Raw genomic sequence first — 22,076 nt, 5'->3', positions numbered from 1 at the left:
TTTTGAGGTAAATCAATCCCAAAAACCCAAAGAGACTTCATTTTGGATGTGACAGTCCAAGTTTTAATCAATAGACGGTAGATAATGAAGGACTAGCTCAAGAAGGTGCTCTGATATGCTTTCTGCACATCTAAAAAGTAGTGTTTACTCATTTTTGGATTGATTTGCTTTTATTTTGGAAGGGGACCGCTGTGTGTTACATTTGTTGAATTTATTTGACTGCATTCCACTCTTTTTTTGATGTTGTTTTAGTATGTTCATTTTGTTCATTTTTTTGACAAAAGTCCACTCCGATTTTGTGAAGAAATACAGAAATAAATAAAGTATATATCTTAAAACCCGTTTCTCTTTTCAGTGTCACCTACAGAGGTGGTTAACAAACATTTTCCTCTATGCAGTGTGATTAATTGTCTCGTATATCAAAGGCTGAACACACTGTAGCAAAAGCTTGAAGTGACAAAAGAAAATCTAAAATACGTATAAAAGTCACAACATGCATTGATGCCGCAGAGAAATCGTCTTCACGGTCTATGCTGCTCTCTAGCGTCAGCAAGTATATGTTCGGTTTCCGTTGGGTTGATGGGTAGTGGCGGAAGTGACGTCAGTGTCCTGCGTAAATTACGTCCCCGGAATCTGTCGTCAACATGGCGTCTGACGCGACAGGTGAGAGCGGCAAGGCCCGCTGAAGCGACCTGAGATCAGAAATTAAAATAGTTAAGGCTTTCTGAGAAAAGCAGACACCTAGTACGCTAAGATGGAACGTTTACTGCGAGCTTGATTTTTTTAGCAGGTTCTCTCTCGGATGTCGCCGGCGTTTGTTACCGCCTTTTGAATGGCCGCTTTTGCTAATACAATGGCGAAAAATCACCAGAGCTGTTTTATTAAAACACTAGCTTCAGTCACAACGATGTCCTATGTATTTATATCAATCTAAACCAGACATCAGACTGTGCTGTTACAGGCCTTTAAGCTATCTGTCCACTTTTCTTGGTCTCAAGCTAATCTGCTTTGATTTTGATTTTAAGAAATTGCAGTAAAGTTAACTTCCGGTGTTGTTTTATTGTACACCATGACGTAATGCCACTACTAAACGTTCAGCCGTCGTTTACAGTAGCATTTGATGGTGAAAAAGCTGATTTTTGTTCACTGTGCTAGCTTCGCCTGTATGGCTCTATAGTAATAGCACCGCAGCCCGGATGGGCTAATTGTCGAGGCAGCTGTTGTGCACCGATCACCCTGTGTGTGTTACTGCAGCCACAGGACGTTTGTAATTGAGGATATAAATATCCTCCAGCTGGCTGTGGTCAGCAGGCGTTAGATCTTAGTTTTCTGCCGTCCACTCTTGTTTGACTCCCACTAGCGGTTCTGCCTGGCTGTGCTCCCAGTCAGAGAACTTCCCAGTATCCCTTTATTCCGTTGTGTGTTTGCAACCCATTAATCAGTTAGTTGCGTGTTACTATGGCTTCAATAACCTTGGAATTAAGTGAACGGGATGGTTTTTGAAGGAGGCTCTAATCACGTGTTCTTGTCTTTAGCCACTTCAGAGTGGATCCAGTTTTTTAAAGATGCGGGGATCCCAGCTGGCCTTGCGGTCAATTATGCAGTCTCCTTCGTGGACAACAGGTAATTAAGATTCTTGGACTCTATACTGTGGTTTTGTGTCCCCCCGAATCCCATAGAGCCTTTCAATTCGGCCTGCAGCTTAGTAATCAAGTATTATATTAAATATTCAGTTGATTAATTGAGTAATCGGATAAAACATACTTTTGCTTAATTAAAGCCCAATTATAAAAATAGAAAACATCTTGCACCAGTATGTTCTCCTTGGTTCCCATTTGCTTCTTTTTGACCCCCAACTTTTTGCATGCCACGTCCCTCTTCTTGAAGTGTTCAACAAGGGTTCTCGCAGCAGCCACACACTTGGGGATAGCCAATTGGATTCTCAGAGTTTTGCACAGCCAAGTTTGAGGGTGTGTCCTGCTCATTTCACAGATGCCCATCCATACTTTTCATGCAAAATCTTCGCTGCTGCTACAACATTAGCGCCATTGTTGTGGGCGATGGCCTTGAGTTTCTGCGGTGGAATGTTGAATTTGGCAATTACCTCAATCCATTCTGCAATATTTGCAGCTATGTGTCTCTCTTCCAAGAGCATTGTTGTCAGGCAGCGGGACACCATTTTCCAATAATTCAGATGGCGCCACATCACCCCCATATAAGCCTCTATTGTGAGCACCACGCTGTCAGTCTCTTGCAGGGCTTTCTGCATCTCCTCTTTGATGTCTTCCTACTTTTTGTACAACTTTTTTCGTGAAGAAGGTCCTTGATGGAAGTTCGTAATTGGGATGGAAAGTGGAAATCATCGCTTCAAAGCCTCCGTCCTCCACCATGCTCAGCAGGCGCATATCTGTGACCAGCATATTTAGACTGCTGTTTCTCAGTACAGCTGCTTGTGTAGCACTGCAGACTGGTGCTTTTGGCAGAAACTTGTCCGTAAGAATAATTACTTAATAGGTATTTTAAAAGCTAAATGTTAATCCCACAATAAGCTTTACACACCCACTATTCTGAAAACTAAAGTTAATAAACATGTGGTAAGGTTACGCTGTTAATAGCAGGTTTCCATGCTCACAACGTGTAATATTTTCCATTGTGAGCTTAAGTAACTGGTAAGTTATCAAATAATTGTGGTGCAGTAAAAGCACAATATTGGCCTCTGAGATGGAGTGGAGTAGTATTAAAAATTGGAAATACTCAAGTAAACATACCTAAAATTGTACTTAGGTGTACTTGGTTACTTCCCATCACTGCTTAATCTTGGTCATAATTAATAACAAAAATGTTCTTTGGACCAAATTGACATTTTATGTTGAATTTACATCGCTTCATATCATCTTCTCATATCGTGTTACTCGAGGAAGGGTTGCAGCCCCACCTTAATATGTTCGTCTCACCCCTGCAGCAAATTCAGCACAAATCTCTTCAGCATTTTCAAAGTTGTTCAATTCTGGAGCTTAATTTACAGACTTTAAAAGTTGCTAGAAATACCCTGACATTTATATGTATATGTATATATCTGTATCTGCATAACAGAATTCACAAGAACATGCTGATGGACCTCAGTAAAGACATCATGATGGACCTTGGCATTACCGTCATAGGGGACATCATTGCCATTCTTCGGCATGCCAAGCAGGTCTACAGGCAGGTGGGATCAGCTATTCTTATAAGTCTTTATGTGCATATATTTATTTCTAATTCTGAATGGCTGATTTTAATTGGTCATGACCTTTGTTTTTGTAGGACATGTGCAAAATGGCAACGGAAGCCATTTCCTCAGGACAGACCAGCGTTAAAGCCGAGCTTAGAAGAACTGCCAACACTCGTGAGTGTTTACGCTTCTGTCTTTTGATTGGCTGTCAAGTTCATAGGCCTATTTATGCTCAAATCAACTAAAGCTGAAGATAATCTCTTTGAACACTTGTATGACATAGCATTTTGTTCAGTTGTGACGCATCATCTTTTCAAGATGTTTCTACATCTTTTCAGTTTCAGAGAAGCTGACTTTTCCCAAATACTCTCATCCATTCAGAGGAACAAGAGGAGAAATGAGTCACACTAAATCTACATCTACCAACTCTCCTTTTTTATCTTTGTGTCTCAGCTGCCACTCGTATGATTGCCAATGCTCTGAGCCACGACTCCCCTCCATCCACCCCTGCCCGCCGATCTGACAACCGCCTGTCAATCACAGTGTCCAACACGCAAGGAAAACCCAGTGGCAAAACAGGTAAACATATCGGAAACTTTCATTTCACACTCCCACCGATCCCGTTTCCCTTTCCCTCTGTAGTAACACGTGTGTGTCTTCCCTTTTTCTGGAACCCTTGTTTGACCCTCTTGGTCTTCCCGCCTTGTTTGTCAGTTGTGAGTCAGCCAGCTGATGAAGGAACTGGCATGGCAACAGTGAAGCGGCGACGGGTGACAGCTGAAATGGAAGGCAAGTACATCATCAACATGCCCAAAGGCACCACCCCTCGCACACGCCGCATCCTGGCCCAGCAGGCCAAGAAAGGTAGGCCTGACCCAGTGGCCTCGACCGGCAACCCACTCGACTAAAGCTCTTAACACCACTAGTGATTTCATGACACTACAGCTAACACCAGATTTTTCTGCCCTCTAACAAAGAACCCCTATCTAACCTCCTTTCATGCATATTTGAACCACGTACCTTTCACTTGACACAACAATTCTCCCAGGGTCTGAAGGATCAGTCAATCAATGGATCCTTTAATCTCAATAGCAGGAAGAGATCTTGTCCCTGTGTAGCGGATCTTCACTCCTGGGTATTTGTATTTTTAACATGCCCCCTCGCTGCTCTGCCTGCTGCTCCAGAGGCTCTCCTGCTGTCCTCGCACACGAGGCTCACGTGGAGTTGGCACTCCGGGACCAGCAGGACTAAATCCTGCTAGAGTCGAAGTCTGAAGTGTGAAAACGAACCCTTGGCTTGGGCTGTGAATGTGTGTGAGCGAGTGAGTGTTCAGCGTAGCGTAGCGGTGCGTCAGTCACTGATCATCTTCCCCTCTTTGTCTTTGTTGTGCTTTTGAAAAAAAGGTTTAAAACGCACGTCAGTGTTTGAAAGGCTTGGGGCTGAATCAAAGGCAGATGCAACAAACAGCGCTGAGGTAAGATCAGTATCTTGTGGTCCTATTTGCTCTCTATAAAATGTTAGTTGATAATTGGAATGTTGTTTTTCTACAGCCCACCGGTGTGTTCAGTCGTCTGGACAGAGAGTTGAAAGGGGAAATCAAACAGACCTCAGGCAAAATCTCCGGAACCGTGGATGTAGATGACGACAGCGACGAAGACGGCTCGGTCCTCCAATATGCGGGCGTTCTCAAGAGACCACCTCCCTCTCAGAAGAAAGAGTCAGCCAGAAAACCAGCCCCCACCACCCTGCGGCGGCTGGGGGGAAAGTTTAAATTACCTCCTCCCGACACTCCTACCTCCTCTTCCTCCAACGGCGTCGTCCCTGCCAAGCGCAGCGTGCTCCAGAGATTGGGCAAGATCCCTGCCTCCAAGCCAGTCAAAGGAGCGTTGCCCACCCCCGCCGACACGCAAGACAACAGGGTGACCACCAGCACCAAGCCCAGGGCTCAGCAGAGACTGGCCATAGCCAGCCCCAAGGTCAGCAGCAGCACCGGGGCAGGAGGTGCTGGAGAACCTGCCGGTGCCCGCATGGATGTGAAAGCTGTCAGTGTTTTTAACAGATTGGGCAGCAAGAAGCCCTAATGGATACTGTAAATCCTAAAAATGAACCTTTTGTGTATGAAGAATATGAATCTTTGTAACGTGTTTTTACCTTCATCCAAGATTGAAGTGACTGATTTTCAACCTTTCGGTTTGTGCAGATCATTTTTACTGTTGTAGCTTTAGATTCTTTAGGTCACATTACCATTAAGTCATCTTTAATGTTTCAGCTTTTAACACAGGATGATTTTATACAGGAATTATATATCTATTTATTATAGTATTTCTTATTCTTAAAGAAATATGTGCATCAGCTTTATTTGCATGAGCATGATCACCATGAAGATGTTTTTTTTTTATAATTTAGTGGCTACTATTCAGTTAATGACAGTTTTATTTTAATGTCACTCAACATCATTCACAAATCACCACTTAGGAAATTGAAGTTTAAAAGAAATGTTAACATTTTTCTGCTTTTATTACCAGAATCCTAAAGTCCCGTTTCCGGTTGTAAATATGTACAAAGTAAATTCAAAAGGAAAAACAGAACCACCTCTTTGAACACTTGAATCAATCAAAACCAGTGCACCTCATCTATATATACACTCTGGCGTAGATGTTTGGACCACTGAACACCAACCTTTATATCATGATCCTTTTTTATAACCACCTACTTGAAGGATGGATGAGGATTCTTTTTTATTTTTGAAAAGTGATGTGTAGATGTGTTTCACTCCATGACAAAGGTACCTGCACTATTTTTCTATGTAGATGCCCATTCAACCTGGTGTCAGAGGACCTGTGGGTAGCCATCACAGATTAATGCCATGACTTTGTTACACTGTAAATATATCAAAGGTTTTTAACCCACGCTTGCAAAACTGTTTAGACCAGAGAAAATGAAATGTCACGGCGGGGGCTAGTTGAACTCCGCTTAGAGACATTTACTGTGCATGTCAAACACTTTCAGTCAACATTTTTTATTCCCTTGAGCAGATTTAGCTGATCATTCATCAATAAACCAGTTAAACTCCCCCTCCTCATTGTGGGCCTGCTGTTGCATAATGACCTCTGCTAATGCTGCTCCTGTTTACTCTATTTGCTTCGGACATCACTCACTTATTCAATTTAATTACTAATGAGGGAATTATGTGACTGCCACAATTCTGAATCATTTGCGGGCTGATCTACAGGCTGCATCTGATTTTTGTAACTGGAAAACTCATTTTTTGGTATTTCTTGGGACTATTGGACATTTGAAATGACTCAAGCCAAGGCAGCACAGATTTTGATATTGTCATGAAGTGGAACTGTTTATAAAGAGTGCAGAGATATTTATTGCAGGTTGTTCATTTAAATAATAATTGTATTTGCTGCCTTTAGGATTTTGAAAACTTTTGTATTGGTGTTGAAGGTTTCCATTCGGCCAAAGTTTACATTTTTAGTCTTGTAAACCTGCTCCCTCATATAATAAATATGCATGTACTGCAGTGATTCTGGCCACTTTAAAATGAAAATAATAATTAAAAAAAACACCCTCACACAAATAAGATGTTTGTGATCCATCCATAACAAGAATTTTCGCTGAAGGTCGTTAATAAGATTCCAGAAACCTGCTTTAACCTCTCTAAAGATTGCTTCAATTCACACCGTGGCCACTGGGGGTCACTGTCATCATTGCGCCTGAAGCTTCCTATTGTCCGTCTTCACCTCCCTGAAAACCCATCGAACCATCTCACTTTGGCCACAATCTAATGTTTATTGAAGGAAATCAATTGGAAGTAAGAGCCTAATTATCGACTTCAATCAAATTTTAATTTGTGACATCCACCCACCCAATTCCCAACAATAAGAGTGACGTCATCGGCAAGTCCTTCGGGCCGAGATATTTAAATATCACCAAACTCGGGGTGACTGACAGTGCAAATAAATGCGGCGGACTTGTATCTGTTGAGATAAAATAAAAAACACGAGTCAATGTACTCAGAGTTAGTTTGTAAGTTTGGCTTCTACATAACAGGTCGCGACAAATAATCGATATTTCGCGTCTTCCTTCATTTGTCATGTAAAAAGATGGACTGCTGCAACGCCTCACGACTTCGCTTTTTTTCTCCCACAATGCTGTGCGGCAGGACGCTGTCGCGTGCGCTGTTCGTGGTGCTGATGCTGCGCGTGCATCGGAGGCTGCTATAGAAATCCTTCCGTCCGCGAGGAAAAGAACGGTTTTGTTTATGGGGTTTTTTTCTTTACATTTGGGCGATTTGCACCTTTTATTTAGAACGTGTGTGTCTGTGGTTTTAAGCTTTATTTTCTTCTTCGTAACTGAACGCGTCCTTTGAATTTCGATTGAAAGCATTTGTAGCCTCTGGTGACGAGTCCGGACCCGTTTTTCTGGGTTGTTTATCGAGAAGTCTCGCCGCCGCCTATCCAGCCTTCCTCGCTCTCCATCCCGCATTCTTTATGCACAGCACGCTGCTCCAGTCCTCCCCGACAAAACACACCTTCGTGTCCGAGCACCATGGCCCGCTTCAGCCGCTTTCATTGAGAGACATGGAAGCCAAGCAGCTGAAGAGTCTCAAAAGCTACCCGGAGACTGTTGGACGGAGCCTCACAACGGCCACCGGAACTGACAGCTCCGGGTATCGGGCCGGCTCGGCTGAAATGGAGATGGAGGCGAAAATCCAGAAAGCCATCGACTTCAAGGCGGAAGGCCACCGATGTTATAAGGAGAAGAAATTCCGGGAGGCGATCGGCAAGTACCATCGGGCGCTGCTGCAGCTCAAAGGGATGCAAGTTGTCGACGGGACGACGGGCTCGGAGGTCAACCTGCTGAACCAAGCCGCGTCCAAGCTGACAGAAGAGCAGCGGAGGGCGGTGGAGAGCACCGAGATCGAGTGCTACGACAGCCTGACAGGTGAGCCGCGCCGGCAGGATGCACCCCCCCACTGCACAGCCACAGGGTTGGTTCCAGTTCATCGGGTTAACACTATAGTAATCCAATTCTGCAACCCCTGGGTTTTAGTGCTGAGGCAGGCGAAACAATGCTGCTTCTAATAACAAGGAAAATGGATACATCTGCTGGAGATGCCAAGGAAAAATATGGCAAATGCATCCCAGCATCATAATTAAACCATCTACTGCTGCCGTCATTATCGTTTATGTGCCAATTTCAGTATTTCTATTTTTTTTTAACAAAAAAACCCCAAAAACAGGTATTACGTGATGTCACATGAGCTGCAGCTTTATGCAGAAAATACAGACAGCTTCTCTTTGTGTGGCTGAGATAAGCTCATCAAGCTGCTGTAACGTTTCACCAGGTGGGTCTGACGGTGAGAAGATCTAAAGCTTGGTCTCATGGCAGCAGTGGCTTCATTAAGGGGTTAACGGAGCTCCTGGAGGCCGGAAAACATGAACTCATTAGAGCCCACTGTTATATTATTGTAGTAATTACAGCCACTTTGTGCTCATGTGCGAACAGACCTTTCATTAGAGCTGCATCTAAGCAGCACAAAACATATCCAATTAGTTTGATTTATTGTTATTTTAATGAGACATCTGGCTGTTAAAATGTAAAAGTGCTGGGAAATAACATCTATTTTCCTACATAAGCGGATATGATTGTCTTCTAGCATCCCGCTAATATTCCAGTCAAACAATGTGGAACTGTAAGAATCCAAAACCAAACATCCCGTCAATAAGAAAAAAAATCACTTTAATATGTTTTTGTCCAATTTTACCAAATGAAATGAACATCCGACGTTAGGGCTCGTTGTAAAAATGCACCTTCAAACGTACTAAATGAGCTCTATAAGTCACGATTGTGCCTTTATTGTGATTATAGCAGGTTGTAACGCTGCTACAGTCATTAGTGTAGCGCCGATGACTCAAGCTTCCATCATTGTTTTATATAGCAGTGGGACGCATTGACTTTAGGATTAGCTATTCATTGATTTCTGTCAGTTATACACCTATTTATTAACATCCAGCAGTGTGTGACCAATGGTGCAAACTATGCTTTACATGTATGTCAGGATGTTGGGTGGTGACGATGAGTCTCCTGGTGCCCCCAGCCTCTGCCCAGTCATCCTGCCATGATGCTTCGAAGGTCGCGTGGCGTTCAGGCCGTGTCTGTAGCCTGTGGGGAGGCCACTGTGGCATGAAGGAGAGATGGGGGAGGGAAGAATAAGAGGAGGCAGGAAAGGTGACAAAAAAAATTGGGAAAGGAGACGCAGTGGCCCGTGCGCGGAGAGACAGATGGACGGACAGAAAGACAGAGCGGTAAAGGAGAGACGTGGAAATGGATTGTAGAGAGAGCTGGGGGGCAGGGGGTGCTAGATCACAGCAGGGGGCCAACTTTACCATGGCAACCATAGCTGGGCCTTTTCCCTATTGTTGCAACAGCATAGTTTCCAGCATGCTTTGCGGACTGGAGACATTGTCCCAACAAGTCCCATGATTCTCTGGATCAGTGTGCCGTGTCACGCTGGACGTGAAGGGATCAGTCGCCAGGACTTTTGAGTTTCCTCGCATCAAAACTGAAAACACAATCAACGGTAACACGTAATGGTTCTGCTGTCTCGCTCTGGTTTAACAGGAGAAGGGGAGACTTCCATCATCTGACCCACTGTCCTGTGACCATGTCAAAATGAGGAAAAGTGGACCCGCAGCCCCTTTTTTTTAAAGGGCAAAGGTAGAAAAGAGCTGCCGAGCAGCAGAATCAATCCTCATTATCCTCAGTGATGGGGGTGTATTCCTGCGGTCCTGTCCAGTTAGCACAGGCGCCGGTTACTGTGGGGAGCTGCCAGTTGATTGGTCAGTCTCTGCCTTCGCGTAGCAACACAGCAACAGAGGTTACGTTTGTATTGCGCTGACTGTGTAGATATGATATAGCTAAATAGCATAGCATAGCGCTACCTATAGATGATGATGAAGAGCACGGCACAGCATAGCATTGCCGCTCCATCACACGGTGTGAGGAGTAACTCGGATATGCGTAACTTTCTCGCCTCCCTTCGGTCCCGGAGGGGACATAAAACACGGAGACAGTCCTGATCCGTCAGTCTGACTCTTCATTAACTTCCTCTGATCTCTGACAGAAATCTCCTTTGTTCCTCTCGGCTGGCCTCAATCTGTGAATGAGAGATAAGTCGGCGCCATCGGGAGGTGATGGGCGCAACGGTGTGATTCACAAACACCGGCCACCTTTTTGTGCGACACGAGCAACATGAGCCGACGGATTCCACCCAGCAACTGTTGTAGCAGGGGTGGGGGGGTTGGAAGCAGCTTTGATGCCAGAGCTCAGCTGTCCCGCCTGAAATTTGCCTAATCTTGTTCAGCGTTGACCTTTGACCCGCAATTAGAGGCGGTCGTTGGCACGTTTGCCGCCCGTCTTTGAAACGCGCGTTATAGTTTAATGGAGTCTACCTGTCCACCTCGCCCGTCGCCGTGGGTGCTTACAGAAGCAGAAAAGAGCAGAGAACTCCACCTGGAGCCGGTTCTGTCGCCGGGGAGACGTGGCACCGCGAGATAAAGGAGGAGGAAGGGAGGATGAGGTGAGAAGAGGGGAAGGAAAGGTTGGAGCAAGGTTGAGATGGGGAGAGAGCGGGGCTGTGGAAGCAAGAGGTTGGAAATGAAATGTGCTTGAAGGAGGGTGTAGGAGTGAAAGAGAGGGCGAGGGGGGGAGTGAAGAGGGCTGTTGAGGCGGTGTTTTTCCTGTCAGCCTGCCATCGTGGGACGGACTGAGCTGCGGCGTGCGCGTGCCAGGGCTGCAGATGGCGTTTTTGTCACGGGTGCGACTGGCGCCTTCCCTACTGTAGCACTCACTGTACCTTCTCTGTACTGTACCGCGCTCCGAATGAAGGCAGAACCATGGAGAGCGGGAGAAACGGGGAGACTGGGGGGAACGGGGGAGGCAGCAGAACCGTTCTGAGAAACCCAACCCCGACCCAAGTGATGGGTCTCCGAGCTCCGGCTGTTCCCGACGAGCCCTGTCGAAAGGAAGCTTCAGCCATCTGTCAGAAAGCGGAGAAAAGAGCGGGGAGGCGGGGAACGGCCGAGGGGGGGCCGAGTTTTAGCATTAGCGCTAGCACGGAGGGTCGGAGTTAATTGTTGTGTGACATCAGAGCTTTATCACTGTCTATATGTTAAATTATGAATGACGGCTTGGTCACGAGGAGTGGGTGTGTATGTGTGTGTGTGCATGTGTGTGTGTGCATGTGTGTGTGTGTGGGGGGGGGGCGTCAGTTCGGTCGGGTGGTTGAAAACATTCTGATTACAATAGATAATCGTTATTAGGAAGAGAAATTGCATGGGAATAAAAAGTGGAATGAATTACGACTGGTATGGGGAATTTAAAGGGAGAGACACTGATGGATCCATCCATCCATCCATCCATCCATCCATCCATCCATCCATCCATCCATCCACCCACTCATCCATCCATCCATCCATCCATCCATCCATGCATCCATCCACTCATCCATCCATCCATCCATCCATCCATCCATCATTCACTCATCCATGCATCCATCCACTCATCCATCCACTCATCCATCCACTCATCCATCCATCCATCCATCCATCCATCCATCCATCCATCATTCACTCATCCATGCATCCATCCACTCATCCATCCACTCATCCATCCACTCATCCATCCACTCATCCATCCACTCATCCATCCATCCATCATTCACTCATCCATGCATCCATCCACTCATCCATCCACTCATCCATCCACTCATCCATCCATCCATCCATCCATCCATCCATCCATCCATCCCCCCACTCATCCATCCATCCATCCCTCCACTCATCCACTCATCCATCCATCCATCCATCCATCCATCCATCCATCCATCCATCCATCCATCCATCCATCCATCCATCCATCCATCCCCCCACTCATCCATCCATCCATCCCTCCACTCATCCACTCATCCATCCATCCATCCATCCATCCATCCATCCATCCATCCCTCCACTCATCCACTCATCCACTCATCCATCCATCCATCCATCCATCCATCCATCCACTCATCCACTCATCCATCCATCCATCCCTCCACTCATCCACTCATCCACTCATCCATCCATCCATCCATCCATCCATCCATCCATCCCTCCACTCATCCACTCATCCATCCATCCATCCATCCATCCATCCATCCATCCATCCATCCATCCATCCATCCATCCATCCATCCACTCATCCATCCATCCATCCAGGGGCTGAAGGACAGATATTTGTATTTAAACAGCTCCTGTCAGAACCGATGCTGCTCAGGGGTCTATTTTAAAACAGGGTGTACATGTGATTGTTGCGTTATTTTCTCATGAGCGACAGTTGTGACATCTGCGAGAAGAACTGAATAAATTGAAAGTGTCCATCAGACCTATTTTGGGCCAACGGTTAGAAGTGGTGGCAGCGGCTGGGAGGAGGCTGAGAACGATGGCCTTTTCTAACACCCTGGGAGAGCGCGAGTGCAGCCACAAGATAGAGGAGATCTGCCTGTAAGCCGTCAGTAATGAGAGCTTGCTGTAGCTCTTTGCACATATCGCTGCAGAGTAAACCAAAGGGCTATTTAGATTTATCCTCAGACCTGCTGGTCGGTATCTGAGGTTGCCGTGCGTGGTCTGCTCTGCCTGACACTGGACACGTCAGTACATCCAAAGCTGGAGGTCAGTGCCGGGAAGTCTGGATGAAGAGGGAGAGCAAAGCTTCTGAAAACTGACATTTGAATGGATCAAACAGAGCGAGTTGGACCTTAAACAGTAGACACCAAAGATCAATCATCCAATTATAAGATCCTCTCTTTGATCTTATTCAGTCGCCCTCTACCCCGGGTGCTTAATGGTCATTTTCACAAGTTTGAATCTCCTGCCGACCTTTGAGTTTCTGTCTCCGAAGAAACAAATGTACTCGAGAGCAGTTAAATTTGATGGAAACATAAAGTCTGACAGCAGCCACATCCATAATCTGCAATGCTGACGGCAAAGAGTCTGGCCAGTGTCCACGGATGACATCATCAATCAGATTATAGCGTTGCTAAGGGCCACAGAATAATGCCAGGCAGTTTAACTGCAGTCAGAGCCTCAATAAAGCTCTTTTTATGCTTTATTAAACTTCACTTATCCGCTGTTCGGTGTCTGTTTTTACTCGGGAGAGTAATAGAAATTTCCCCGTCTTTCCTCATAAAAAGTACGGCATCGGTAATGAAATAAAAACCACGACTTCTAGAACTTTTTATGCTCTCGTAGTCGCAGCACCACTCCAGTTCTGTGAGCCACGAAGTGCTCTGGAGAGACCTTTAAATGATTTCATCTTAGATGAATGCATGAATAGATAGCTTCCTCCTGAGATAAATATTTAATCAGATGAGCATTAATCCTGACTCAGCCACTATTTTAGGAGAACAGAACAATGTAGGAGTGAGGAGAGAAGTTAGAGCGAGGCACCTCGATAGCGGAAGGTAATGGATCAATACAGCTAATCCTGGCTAATTTTGAATCACCAGCAGGTTCCATGCACGGTGGGGTCAATGCTAAGAGGAATATGCAAAGAAAACATTGGTGGGCTAGCGTCGCAAAGATGAATGGAAAATATTCTTTAGCTTTTAAAGGGATATTTCACCTCTTTTGAACAAAACATTGAAGTTATGACCGAGATCCCACCCTCAATCTATGATGCTAATTAGCTTAGCGTTAGAGCTTAGGGTAAAGGGGCAATGTGCTGTATGTGGATGCGGTTTTTGCTTTATTTCATTCAGAACCACAGCTACAACCAGTCCTCAACCTCCGTTCTTTGAAAGTAGTGAGTCGGCCTGATCTAAAAGCCGACATCAGAGAAACAGAAATTAGCCGGAGTAATGAGGAGCTGCTTTGAGGCAGCGACGCCCGATCGCAGAAAGTTTCACATATTTGTAAATGTAAAGAGGCTCTTTTCCAGAATCTAAAGGAGAAGCAGAGGAAGTGTGAAGGAGTGAATCTCAAAGGTCAGGGATGGAGTGAGAGTGACGGCCCTCTCCAGCTGCCATTATCTTCCTGCAGAACTAATTACCAGGTGATGGACAGCAGACTAATCACCGGGGCCACTAGTGGCTTTAAATTAGCCGGACGGCGGTGTCGCATCTGGAGTGATGGAGATGGACAGGAGGGAGAGGAAGGAGGGGGAGAGACGGAGGTGAAGGAGGGAGGAGGATAAATGAAATTGACAGTTAGGCAAAAGAAGCCCCCCCTGGCTCTCCGTGCTGTTCGGACACAAAGTCTGTGGTCATTTTCCCTCAGCTGCGTTCCCGTCCTTCATCGCGTCTCCTCTCTCTCTCCCTCTCTCTCTCTCTCTCCATCCATCCTTTATTGCGCTCTACACCTTGGTACTCTTTCAGCTCCGGAACGTAATCTTTCTGTGCCGGATCTTGTTTTTCTTTTCCAGACACGCTTCAGGCAAGGCAGCGGGGCTGCTGAGCATGTGTTAACCACTTCCGCTCAAGGCATCTCTCATTTACTATTCAGTCTAATCACAGCGAGAGAGAGAGGTAGAGAGCAAGAGAGAGAGAGGGAACCGCTCTTCTGGCATATCTGCCTGGGTTCCAGATTGTCAGATCTTTGACACTAAGTAAGCAACCAGCCATCACTTGTCGTTATTTTACAAGTTACGGTACAAACCCTGGGACGGACTCCTGTCTTCCGGGGGCTTGTTGGACCCACCCCCCATCCCTGGCCCTGCTGTGGCTGCCTGGCTCTAGTAATGGTGGTTTATGAGTTTTATGGGGACTCTTTCTGTGTCCCCGTGCGGCTCTAATCATCCTGTCGTTATCGCACCCCTAATGCATCTCACCACACTCCGTCGTTGCGCCGGCATCCATTTGCTTAATGGGCCAGAAGGGTGCGGCCGGCCAGTCATCACTCGTGCACTCTGCTTTTATGCGTGTGTTTGTGTCTATTCGTGTATTCACCTATCAGCAATATTTCCAACCAGGACAACACTTAATCGCCTCATCTGTTTGACGTATACCTGTCATCGGGGCAGATTCGTGTTTGCGTGTGTCTACGTGCAACCCGAGCACGCTCGTACGTGCGCGGCAGTGAATTCTCCTACTGCTTCGGCCATTAGTCCATTATGGACTGTAACCGAATCCTCGGCAGGCTTCGCCCTCATCCACTGCTGGAGGATGTTGATGGATGGGTGCGTATTCATGGTGAAAATGCTCCAAACAAGCGGAGGAGTGGAATCTTGAGAGCACAGAGGCCATCTGAGGCGAGCCCTACTGGGCCACGGTGACCTGTCCTCCAGACCATGGGAAGCAGCTTCAGTTTCACCGCTCTGACCCGGGAGCTGAACGGCCGTTCAGCCTCGCCTTCGCTCCATCTGAATTGTGGAGAAAAACCCAACTCGATTGTGGAGGACGCCATCAAAGCTCGACTTTGTTGGTGTAGAATTGAAAACAGCCTCTGTCCGTTCCAAGAACAGCCAGGAGCATCCGATAAAAATCCATCCCCGAGTGGACGGGGAGGCAAATCTGGTTATACGGTCACGCTTTTTTAACCCTGGTAGAGTTTTTTTCACACCTCTGAGTATGTTCACATGCACACCGGGGTTTTAGAATGAGCGCTGATAGACAAGGTTGATAAGATGTACGACAAAAACCATGCGGTAACGCGTGTAACGCGGCGGGGCCGATGTTTGTGGCCGCCAGGCTGCGAGCAGCAACCCAACGCCTCAACTTTAACCATGAAATACCAAAACATATCGATTGTCCGTCCCCCCGATGTCCACGGTGAATTATTTAGTGTTTTGCACTTGCTGACGGGCGAGGCCGCACCCCTCCGCGGCGTCCCCGGGGGGGAGACAGGGAGACGATCACTGGCAGCTTTTAACACACACTTTCCCTGTTGTCTCCCGGGGGTCTCACCTCCGCTACTCTTCTCTACACGCCCCCTACTGTCCGTCACGCCTGCCTCTCCCTCCGCTCTGTCTCTCAGTCCTGACTCACCCTGCCTCCCAGCTAATGGCGCCTGACTCATGCCATGCGCAGAGCGAGCCGTCAAGGGCGGACGCAGGGCGCAGGGACGGAGACACTGATGGAGGGGTGACATTGAAACAACAGAGAGGTCAATGGGACGGATTTCTGATGCGTTCATAGGAGGAATTAAAGTGGAGTGCTTGTGATCAGCAGAGGAATAGTGTTTGAGCGATCAGATATCAGAGCATCAGCAGGCCTCTAAAAGCTTCGCCGCACTAAAAGCTCAGGCGTTTGTGCGCAAGTCGCTACTAACAAAGTTATTGTGACCATAGCTGTGACCGTAGATCTCATAGTGCCGCTTAAGGACACCATTGTGGGAATAAATTAGCGCATTTCACGAGAAAAGAGTACGTTTTCTGGTTTGCTCCCACTTAAAAAGGCACAAGATGTCGGCCGAGTCGAGTTACACACAACAGCATCCGGCTTCCGCCTGCAGAATTATCTCCCATTTTGCTGTTTGCCATGACAAACTGGAAATGAGACATTTACGCTCTCGCCCCGGAGCTCAAACCGCTCGCACCATGTTTTGAGTCTTCTCGCTGTGAGCCATTATTAGCTATTTATAGTCAGCTCGCAGCCGTCCTGAGGAGGCTCTGTGGCGACCAGATTTACCCACGCTATAAAAACAGATGAGAATCTCCTCATCTCTGGTAAACGCTCGTCTTGTTTTTGTATTCAATCTGAGAAAATCTTATCGTTCCAGCGTGCCTGCTGCAGTCGGAGCTGGTCAACTACGAGCGAGTGAAGGAGTACTGTCTGAAGGTGCTGAGCCACCAGAGGGACCACTTCAAGGCCATGTACCGAGCAGGCATCGCCTTCTATCACCTGGGCGATTACGAATGTGCCCTGCGCTACCTGCGCGACGCCAAGAACCGCGAGCCCACAGGTGAGGCTCACCCCCGTGTTTCTAACAAACGCTGCTGTAAGTCGTCATTGGCCGGAGTAACGAGTCCTTTCGCCGCCTGTCCACTTTGTCTCAGACACAAATGTCCTGCGGTACATCCAGCTGACAGAAATGAAGATGAGCAAGAGCAGCCAGCGGGAACGGGAGAGCGGCAAAGAGACCCAGGGCTAACCTTCCACCCTTTCACCCTACGCCTCGACCTTTAACCCCGGAAACTGCCCCGTGCATCCACCGTCCCCATGCCGACTCCTGACAGCGGCGCAGCCCCCAGACAGAGACAGACCCAGTCACGAGGGACACATATCAAACGCTGTCTGCAACCTGACCCATTTTCCTACTCCTCCCCTGTTTCTTCATCATTTTTCTCCCTCAGGTGCTGTGGTGCCCCCCCCCCCCCCAGAAGCAGTTGAGCAAAGACGCTGTATTATACTCATCAGAAACAGGCGGAATGAAAAGAGCTTAAAAACACAGGTGAAGGCACATTTCAAGATGCATCTTGCTCTCTCTTTTTCTTCCTGCCCTCTTTGTCTTTGTTAATTTCGGAACATTGAGGAGAACATGGGGCGTTGAGAGAGGACTTCCCCCTCCAGGAGGAGGACCGGTTAGAGGAAGGATTTCTGTGAGGGGCGCAGTCCATTGTACTTCCTGCCCCAACAGACTACTAACGAGAAATTATTTAACCCGAGGAGACATAAAGAAGGAATCCATCACTCATGCGTCTCACATTCCTGTCTTAGATGCCATGTATCGGTTTCTGGACTTTGAATCGGTTCCTGGACTTTGTATCGGTTCCTGGACTTTGTATCGGTTTCTGGACTTTGTATCAGTTTCTGGACTTCACTTTAAAAGCAAGGGCTAATTCAAACGTTTGTAATCCGTTCTCTGGTTTTAATTTGCTTCTGGTGTCCATCATAATCACCTGTGGATTTAGTAGCGTCCGTGTGTGCATCAAACAGATCAGATTTTACAGGTGAGTTGTCGTGGTAACTGCTGTCGTTTGGATCTATTGTGAGGACCCCCCCCTCCCCAAACCTCCTTGGGTCATGTGTTGGTGTTTAAACTGTCAAAACCCCCTCCAGTCTCCTGTTAATGATGTCACTGTGCAAAATAGCCAGTGAAATAAGGATCGGGAGTCCCTTCAATCATCAATGGCTGGATGGAGGTATAACCCAAGGTTTGATAGTAAGAAACAATAAAAAGAAGTATAGAATATATACATATATGTGTGTCTCCCTGGTGCAGAGGCGTCCCCGGCCATTGTTAACATGCTGGGGAGACGCCGCTTTAATGCAGGGAAAAGAGTCACCCACATCTGTTAGGAGCACTCTGCGTTAATAGGGCGCTTCCAGAGGAGCGTGCCAGTTGGGATTTGGTTCTATTTCAGTTTTGAGAAGTGTACCAAACAGATGTCATTAGCGTTAGCATGAGCCAGACGTGGCCTAGACGGAGGGTCTCTGCCTCTCTTAGACACCCCAGGCTCGCTCCGATTCCTTAAAACTCCCTGCCTGTGTGCTAGTGTAACCTCTTAGTCGTGTCGCGCTACCGCGGAGTTACTCCAGATACACGGAAGGGGGGTTTTATCTGCCCCGTTGCTTACTGCCATGGTGAGCTGCCACACCGTTGCTCATACCTCCATCTTCTACCTTCTGCTTGAGAACACAGGAGCTTGTGACAGAATGTACGGCAGCAGCAGGCTATACTATTATTCCAAATAGGGAGGGAGGGGGGGTTCCTGCAGTTTACAGTGGCCAGGTTTTGAGGACTTGTTGTAAACGTGTCAGAGGAGCTCTGGGGAGACGGACCCCCTGAGCCGAGGAGACCGGCATGATTCAGAGAAGCTGCAGTGGAGGGAATGTCAGTCCTCCAGAAAGCAAAAGATAAAGGTTGACGAGCAGTAATCACATAAAATGAGCAAAACAAGTTCACATATATTTGGCTATACTCTGAGCAAGATGTGAAATATCTCTCGCTGTTACCTATTATTCCGCCCTCCACTTGGTGCTTTCCACCTATGACCTGCTAATGTTGCTATCTCAGAATGCTAACCCTTCAGATCATTTCATCCTCACTCTTGCTGGGCTTCTGCTGCCCTTCTCTAAATGCTTCCTACTGGGGTCCCGGGGGAAACAAGTTGCCGTAAACAACAACAGGGAGAAGGTACCTGAAGGCTTCGTCTCCATGGCTGCCTAGGCTGAGCCTGCTCACCCACGAGCCCCTCAGGGAACGGTCTCCTCCCATGGTCCTCTCCCCATGGTGCCGATCTGCCACCTTGTTTTTGTCTTTCTGTGCTAACTCGACGTGCACTGCCGCCATCTCGACACTAGCCGGCTGCACACAAAGGCGGTTCATCTCTGCCCAATCAGGAGGTGATTACCGGCGAAGCCGAGTCACTGTTACTGGAAGCAGAAGCTGACAACACACTGTCTGTGCAGGGAGAGTTATCCGATCTCTGTAGCTTAGCGTAGCTCTGAAAACAAACAGCAAAAGCACAAGAAAAAAAAGACAGTGGCCGTGTTGTTTTTGCTTTTATTTCCGCTTCGATGTCATTTGAAGTAAATGTTTGTCAAATGTCAGAGTACTTTTTTGTGAATATATGATACAAATGTACAAAAAAAAGAGAAAAATGAAAAGTTTTATGGTTGTGAAAAGCTTTACTGAGTTAATTTATGGAAGGGAAAGACAAGCAAGCGATCAAGGAGAGAATTTTATTATAGAGCGACACAGCGGCTTTGTGCCTGTGTCTGTATTTGTTGGTACTTCTGTTGACGTGTGTCACACGGAGCCGGTTCAGAGTGGGGGCCCCTCTCTGGGTGACCTCTCTCCTGACTCAACTGCACTGTAAGACCATCAGCAACGCAGAGAAACTCCGAGGACCCGGAGCTGCTCCTTCCAGCCGGTTCACCGTCAACAAATGTGCTTATGTGGAGCTGAAGACCGAGGGGGGGGAAAATGGAGCTGAGGTTGAGTAACTGAAACAGTTTTTCGTCTCACCTCGCTCCCAAGAGGCCTTTCTTTTGCATTTGAAATCCCAACATCACAGTCCTCCATCACTGGTTTTACTGGACTGATCGCCTGAGAAATCCTCCGGAAGGTTGGGAATCCATTTTCGAACAAAGGAATGATGATGTCATTGCTCAGAAAGAAAAAAAAAAGTCTTGTTGCATCAAAAGGAAAATGATGTCACTTACTTGCATAAAACATCTGAATATGAGCAGTCAACCTTGCATTGTGGGTAATGTAGGCACAACATTTAAAAAGAAACGCTTGAATAAAAGCAGATTATCTCTGGCTTCATTGCAGTTGATGTTTTCCTTTAAAGAACAATTTACTTACTAAGGAACAATCATTTATTTGGCTCTGCCGACACAAATAGTTCCACAATTGGAAGGGAGACAGGCTGTTGCTAATCAGTTACTTAATTAGAACATCTGTACAGCGGAGTGATATCGTCTGTAAAACGTTCCAGCGCTCTCTCTCTATATATATTAGTGCTCATGGAATGTCTCTTGTCTAATCAAATTACTTGGTCGGAACTAAGTGATGTATAATTAAACTCAAGGATTTAGTATTACCTTCCCGTGACACCTCAAAGGAATAAAAAGGTAAATGACGGATGGATATTAACCACGCACACACTCGGGCCAGTCTATAACATATTTGTTGAGTCAAAGAAAAAAGACACAAATTAGGGGAAATTAAGGGCAGATATGAATCTGTATTAAAGTAAAGGCGAGCACGACATATGTGCGAGTTGTAAATGTTTCTAGTGGCTGCTAAAAATCATCCATTTTTACCTTTTTTGGACTGTTACTGCTTTTAATAGCGGCGCCATGAGGTGAAGAAGGGTTGCTAGGTAACTGGCTGGCGTCTGGAAAGGTGTTTAATCGGCGGTCACACTGACAGACACAATAGCTGAGCGTATTAGCATGTTGTTGTTTTATTGTTGTTTATCGTGCACATGCAAGCCTCATCACAAGTAACGGATTTCAGCGCCGAAATTGCACATTTCGTTTGACGTTTTCAAGAATTCTGACGTTTGAAAGCATACGTCTGTTCTCTGAAGGTGTGATTGAACCCTCAACTGTTTCTCACGGCTGCGGCAGAGTCGTGGAGAGACAGCAGGAATTCATCACATGGAGAAAAACAGCAGACGTCTCTTATATGACATCATAGGGCACCGCGGCGACACCTAGAGGACCGGGCGCGTTACTGCAGCCGCCTTTGTCTGCGGGAGTGCAGGTAAACAGCACGGATTCACTGTCCACAGCATTTACTGTATGAAACTGTCGTCATAGATGTAAATAAGATCTTATTCGTTGATCTTAAAAAATATCTTGCTTTATATGTTGATCTAAAAAAGATCTTGTTTTATACTTTAATCTAAAAAAGATCTTGTTTTATACTTTAATCTAAGAAAGATCTTGTTTTATACTTTGTTCTTAAAAGATCTTGTTTTCATATGTTGATCTAAAAAGATCTTGTTTTATACTATGGTCTAAATAAGATCTTGTTTTATACTTTGATCTTGTAAAAAGATCTTGTTTTACACATTGATCTAAAAAGAATCTTGTTTTATACTTTAATCTTAAAAAAGATCTTGTTTTATACTTTGATCTAAAAAGATCTTGTTTTATTCTTTGATCTTGTAAATTTTTGGGATTTTTTTTAGTTTTCCTATTAATTTACTCTTGCTTAACCAAACAAGTCTCTTAATAAAGTGAATTTTGAAGTAAACATACAGAATACAAACCCCAATGAATGTTCTTGAAAACATTTTAAATGGTTTTATTAAACCATTTATGATTATTTAGAGTCAATATCGTATGGCAATACACCAATAAAATATACAATACTGAATAATTCATAAGTCATATGTTACATGACAAATGATGATGTAGAAG

General features: G+C 46.1%; 2 protein-coding genes across 3 annotated transcripts; both read left to right on the top strand.

Annotated features, from left to right (window-relative positions):
* The first annotated feature begins 524 nt into the window (after window positions 1-524).
* On the top strand, window positions 525-6,797 carry c11h19orf47 (chromosome 11 C19orf47 homolog). Of its 2 annotated transcripts, none has more exons than XM_011608378.2 (8): window positions 525-663; window positions 1,536-1,623; window positions 3,094-3,208; window positions 3,304-3,385; window positions 3,665-3,790; window positions 3,926-4,000; window positions 4,615-4,685; window positions 4,762-6,797. In XM_011608378.2, the coding sequence occupies exons 1-8, from the start codon at window positions 645-647 to the stop codon at window positions 5,290-5,292; spliced, it is 1,107 nt and encodes a 368-aa protein (XP_011606680.2). In that variant the 5' UTR covers window positions 525-644; the 3' UTR covers window positions 5,293-6,797. The 2 variants fall into 2 exon arrangements, with proteins under 2 accessions (XP_011606680.2, XP_011606679.1); XM_011608377.2 differs by having other exon boundaries at window positions 3,926-4,075.
* Window positions 6,798-7,350: 553 nt separating this feature from the next.
* ttc9b (tetratricopeptide repeat domain 9B) lies at window positions 7,351-20,464 on the top strand. Its single transcript, XM_003968420.2, has 3 exons — window positions 7,351-8,164; window positions 16,975-17,157; window positions 17,252-20,464. The coding sequence occupies exons 1-3, from the start codon at window positions 7,711-7,713 to the stop codon at window positions 17,344-17,346; spliced, it is 732 nt and encodes a 243-aa protein (XP_003968469.2). The 5' UTR covers window positions 7,351-7,710; the 3' UTR covers window positions 17,347-20,464.
* The last annotated feature ends 1,612 nt before the right edge of the window (window positions 20,465-22,076 follow it).

Source organism: Takifugu rubripes, chromosome 11, assembly GCF_901000725.2.
Source record: "Takifugu rubripes chromosome 11, fTakRub1.2, whole genome shotgun sequence".
Classification (NCBI taxonomy): Eukaryota; Metazoa; Chordata; class Actinopteri; order Tetraodontiformes; family Tetraodontidae; genus Takifugu; species Takifugu rubripes.
Note: the sequence above shows the minus strand (reverse complement) of the source record. Positions and strands in the feature narration are given on the sequence as shown.

Excerpts from the sequence above, each read along its gene's own strand:
- ttc9b (XM_003968420.2), top strand. The coding sequence starts at position 7,711 with ATGCACAGCACGCTGCTCCAGTCCTCCCCGACAAAACACACCTTCGTG. Across the intron at positions 8,165-16,974 it reads GTGCTACGACAGCCTGACAG|CGTGCCTGCTGCAGTCGGAG; the intron begins GTGAGCCGCGCC and ends TTATCGTTCCAG. Across the intron at positions 17,158-17,251 it reads CAAGAACCGCGAGCCCACAG|ACACAAATGTCCTGCGGTAC; the intron begins GTGAGGCTCACC and ends ACTTTGTCTCAG.
- c11h19orf47 (XM_011608377.2), top strand. Across the intron at positions 3,209-3,303 it reads CCAAGCAGGTCTACAGGCAG|GACATGTGCAAAATGGCAAC; the intron begins GTGGGATCAGCT and ends TTGTTTTTGTAG. Across the intron at positions 3,791-3,925 it reads AAAACCCAGTGGCAAAACAG|TTGTGAGTCAGCCAGCTGAT; the intron begins GTAAACATATCG and ends CTTGTTTGTCAG.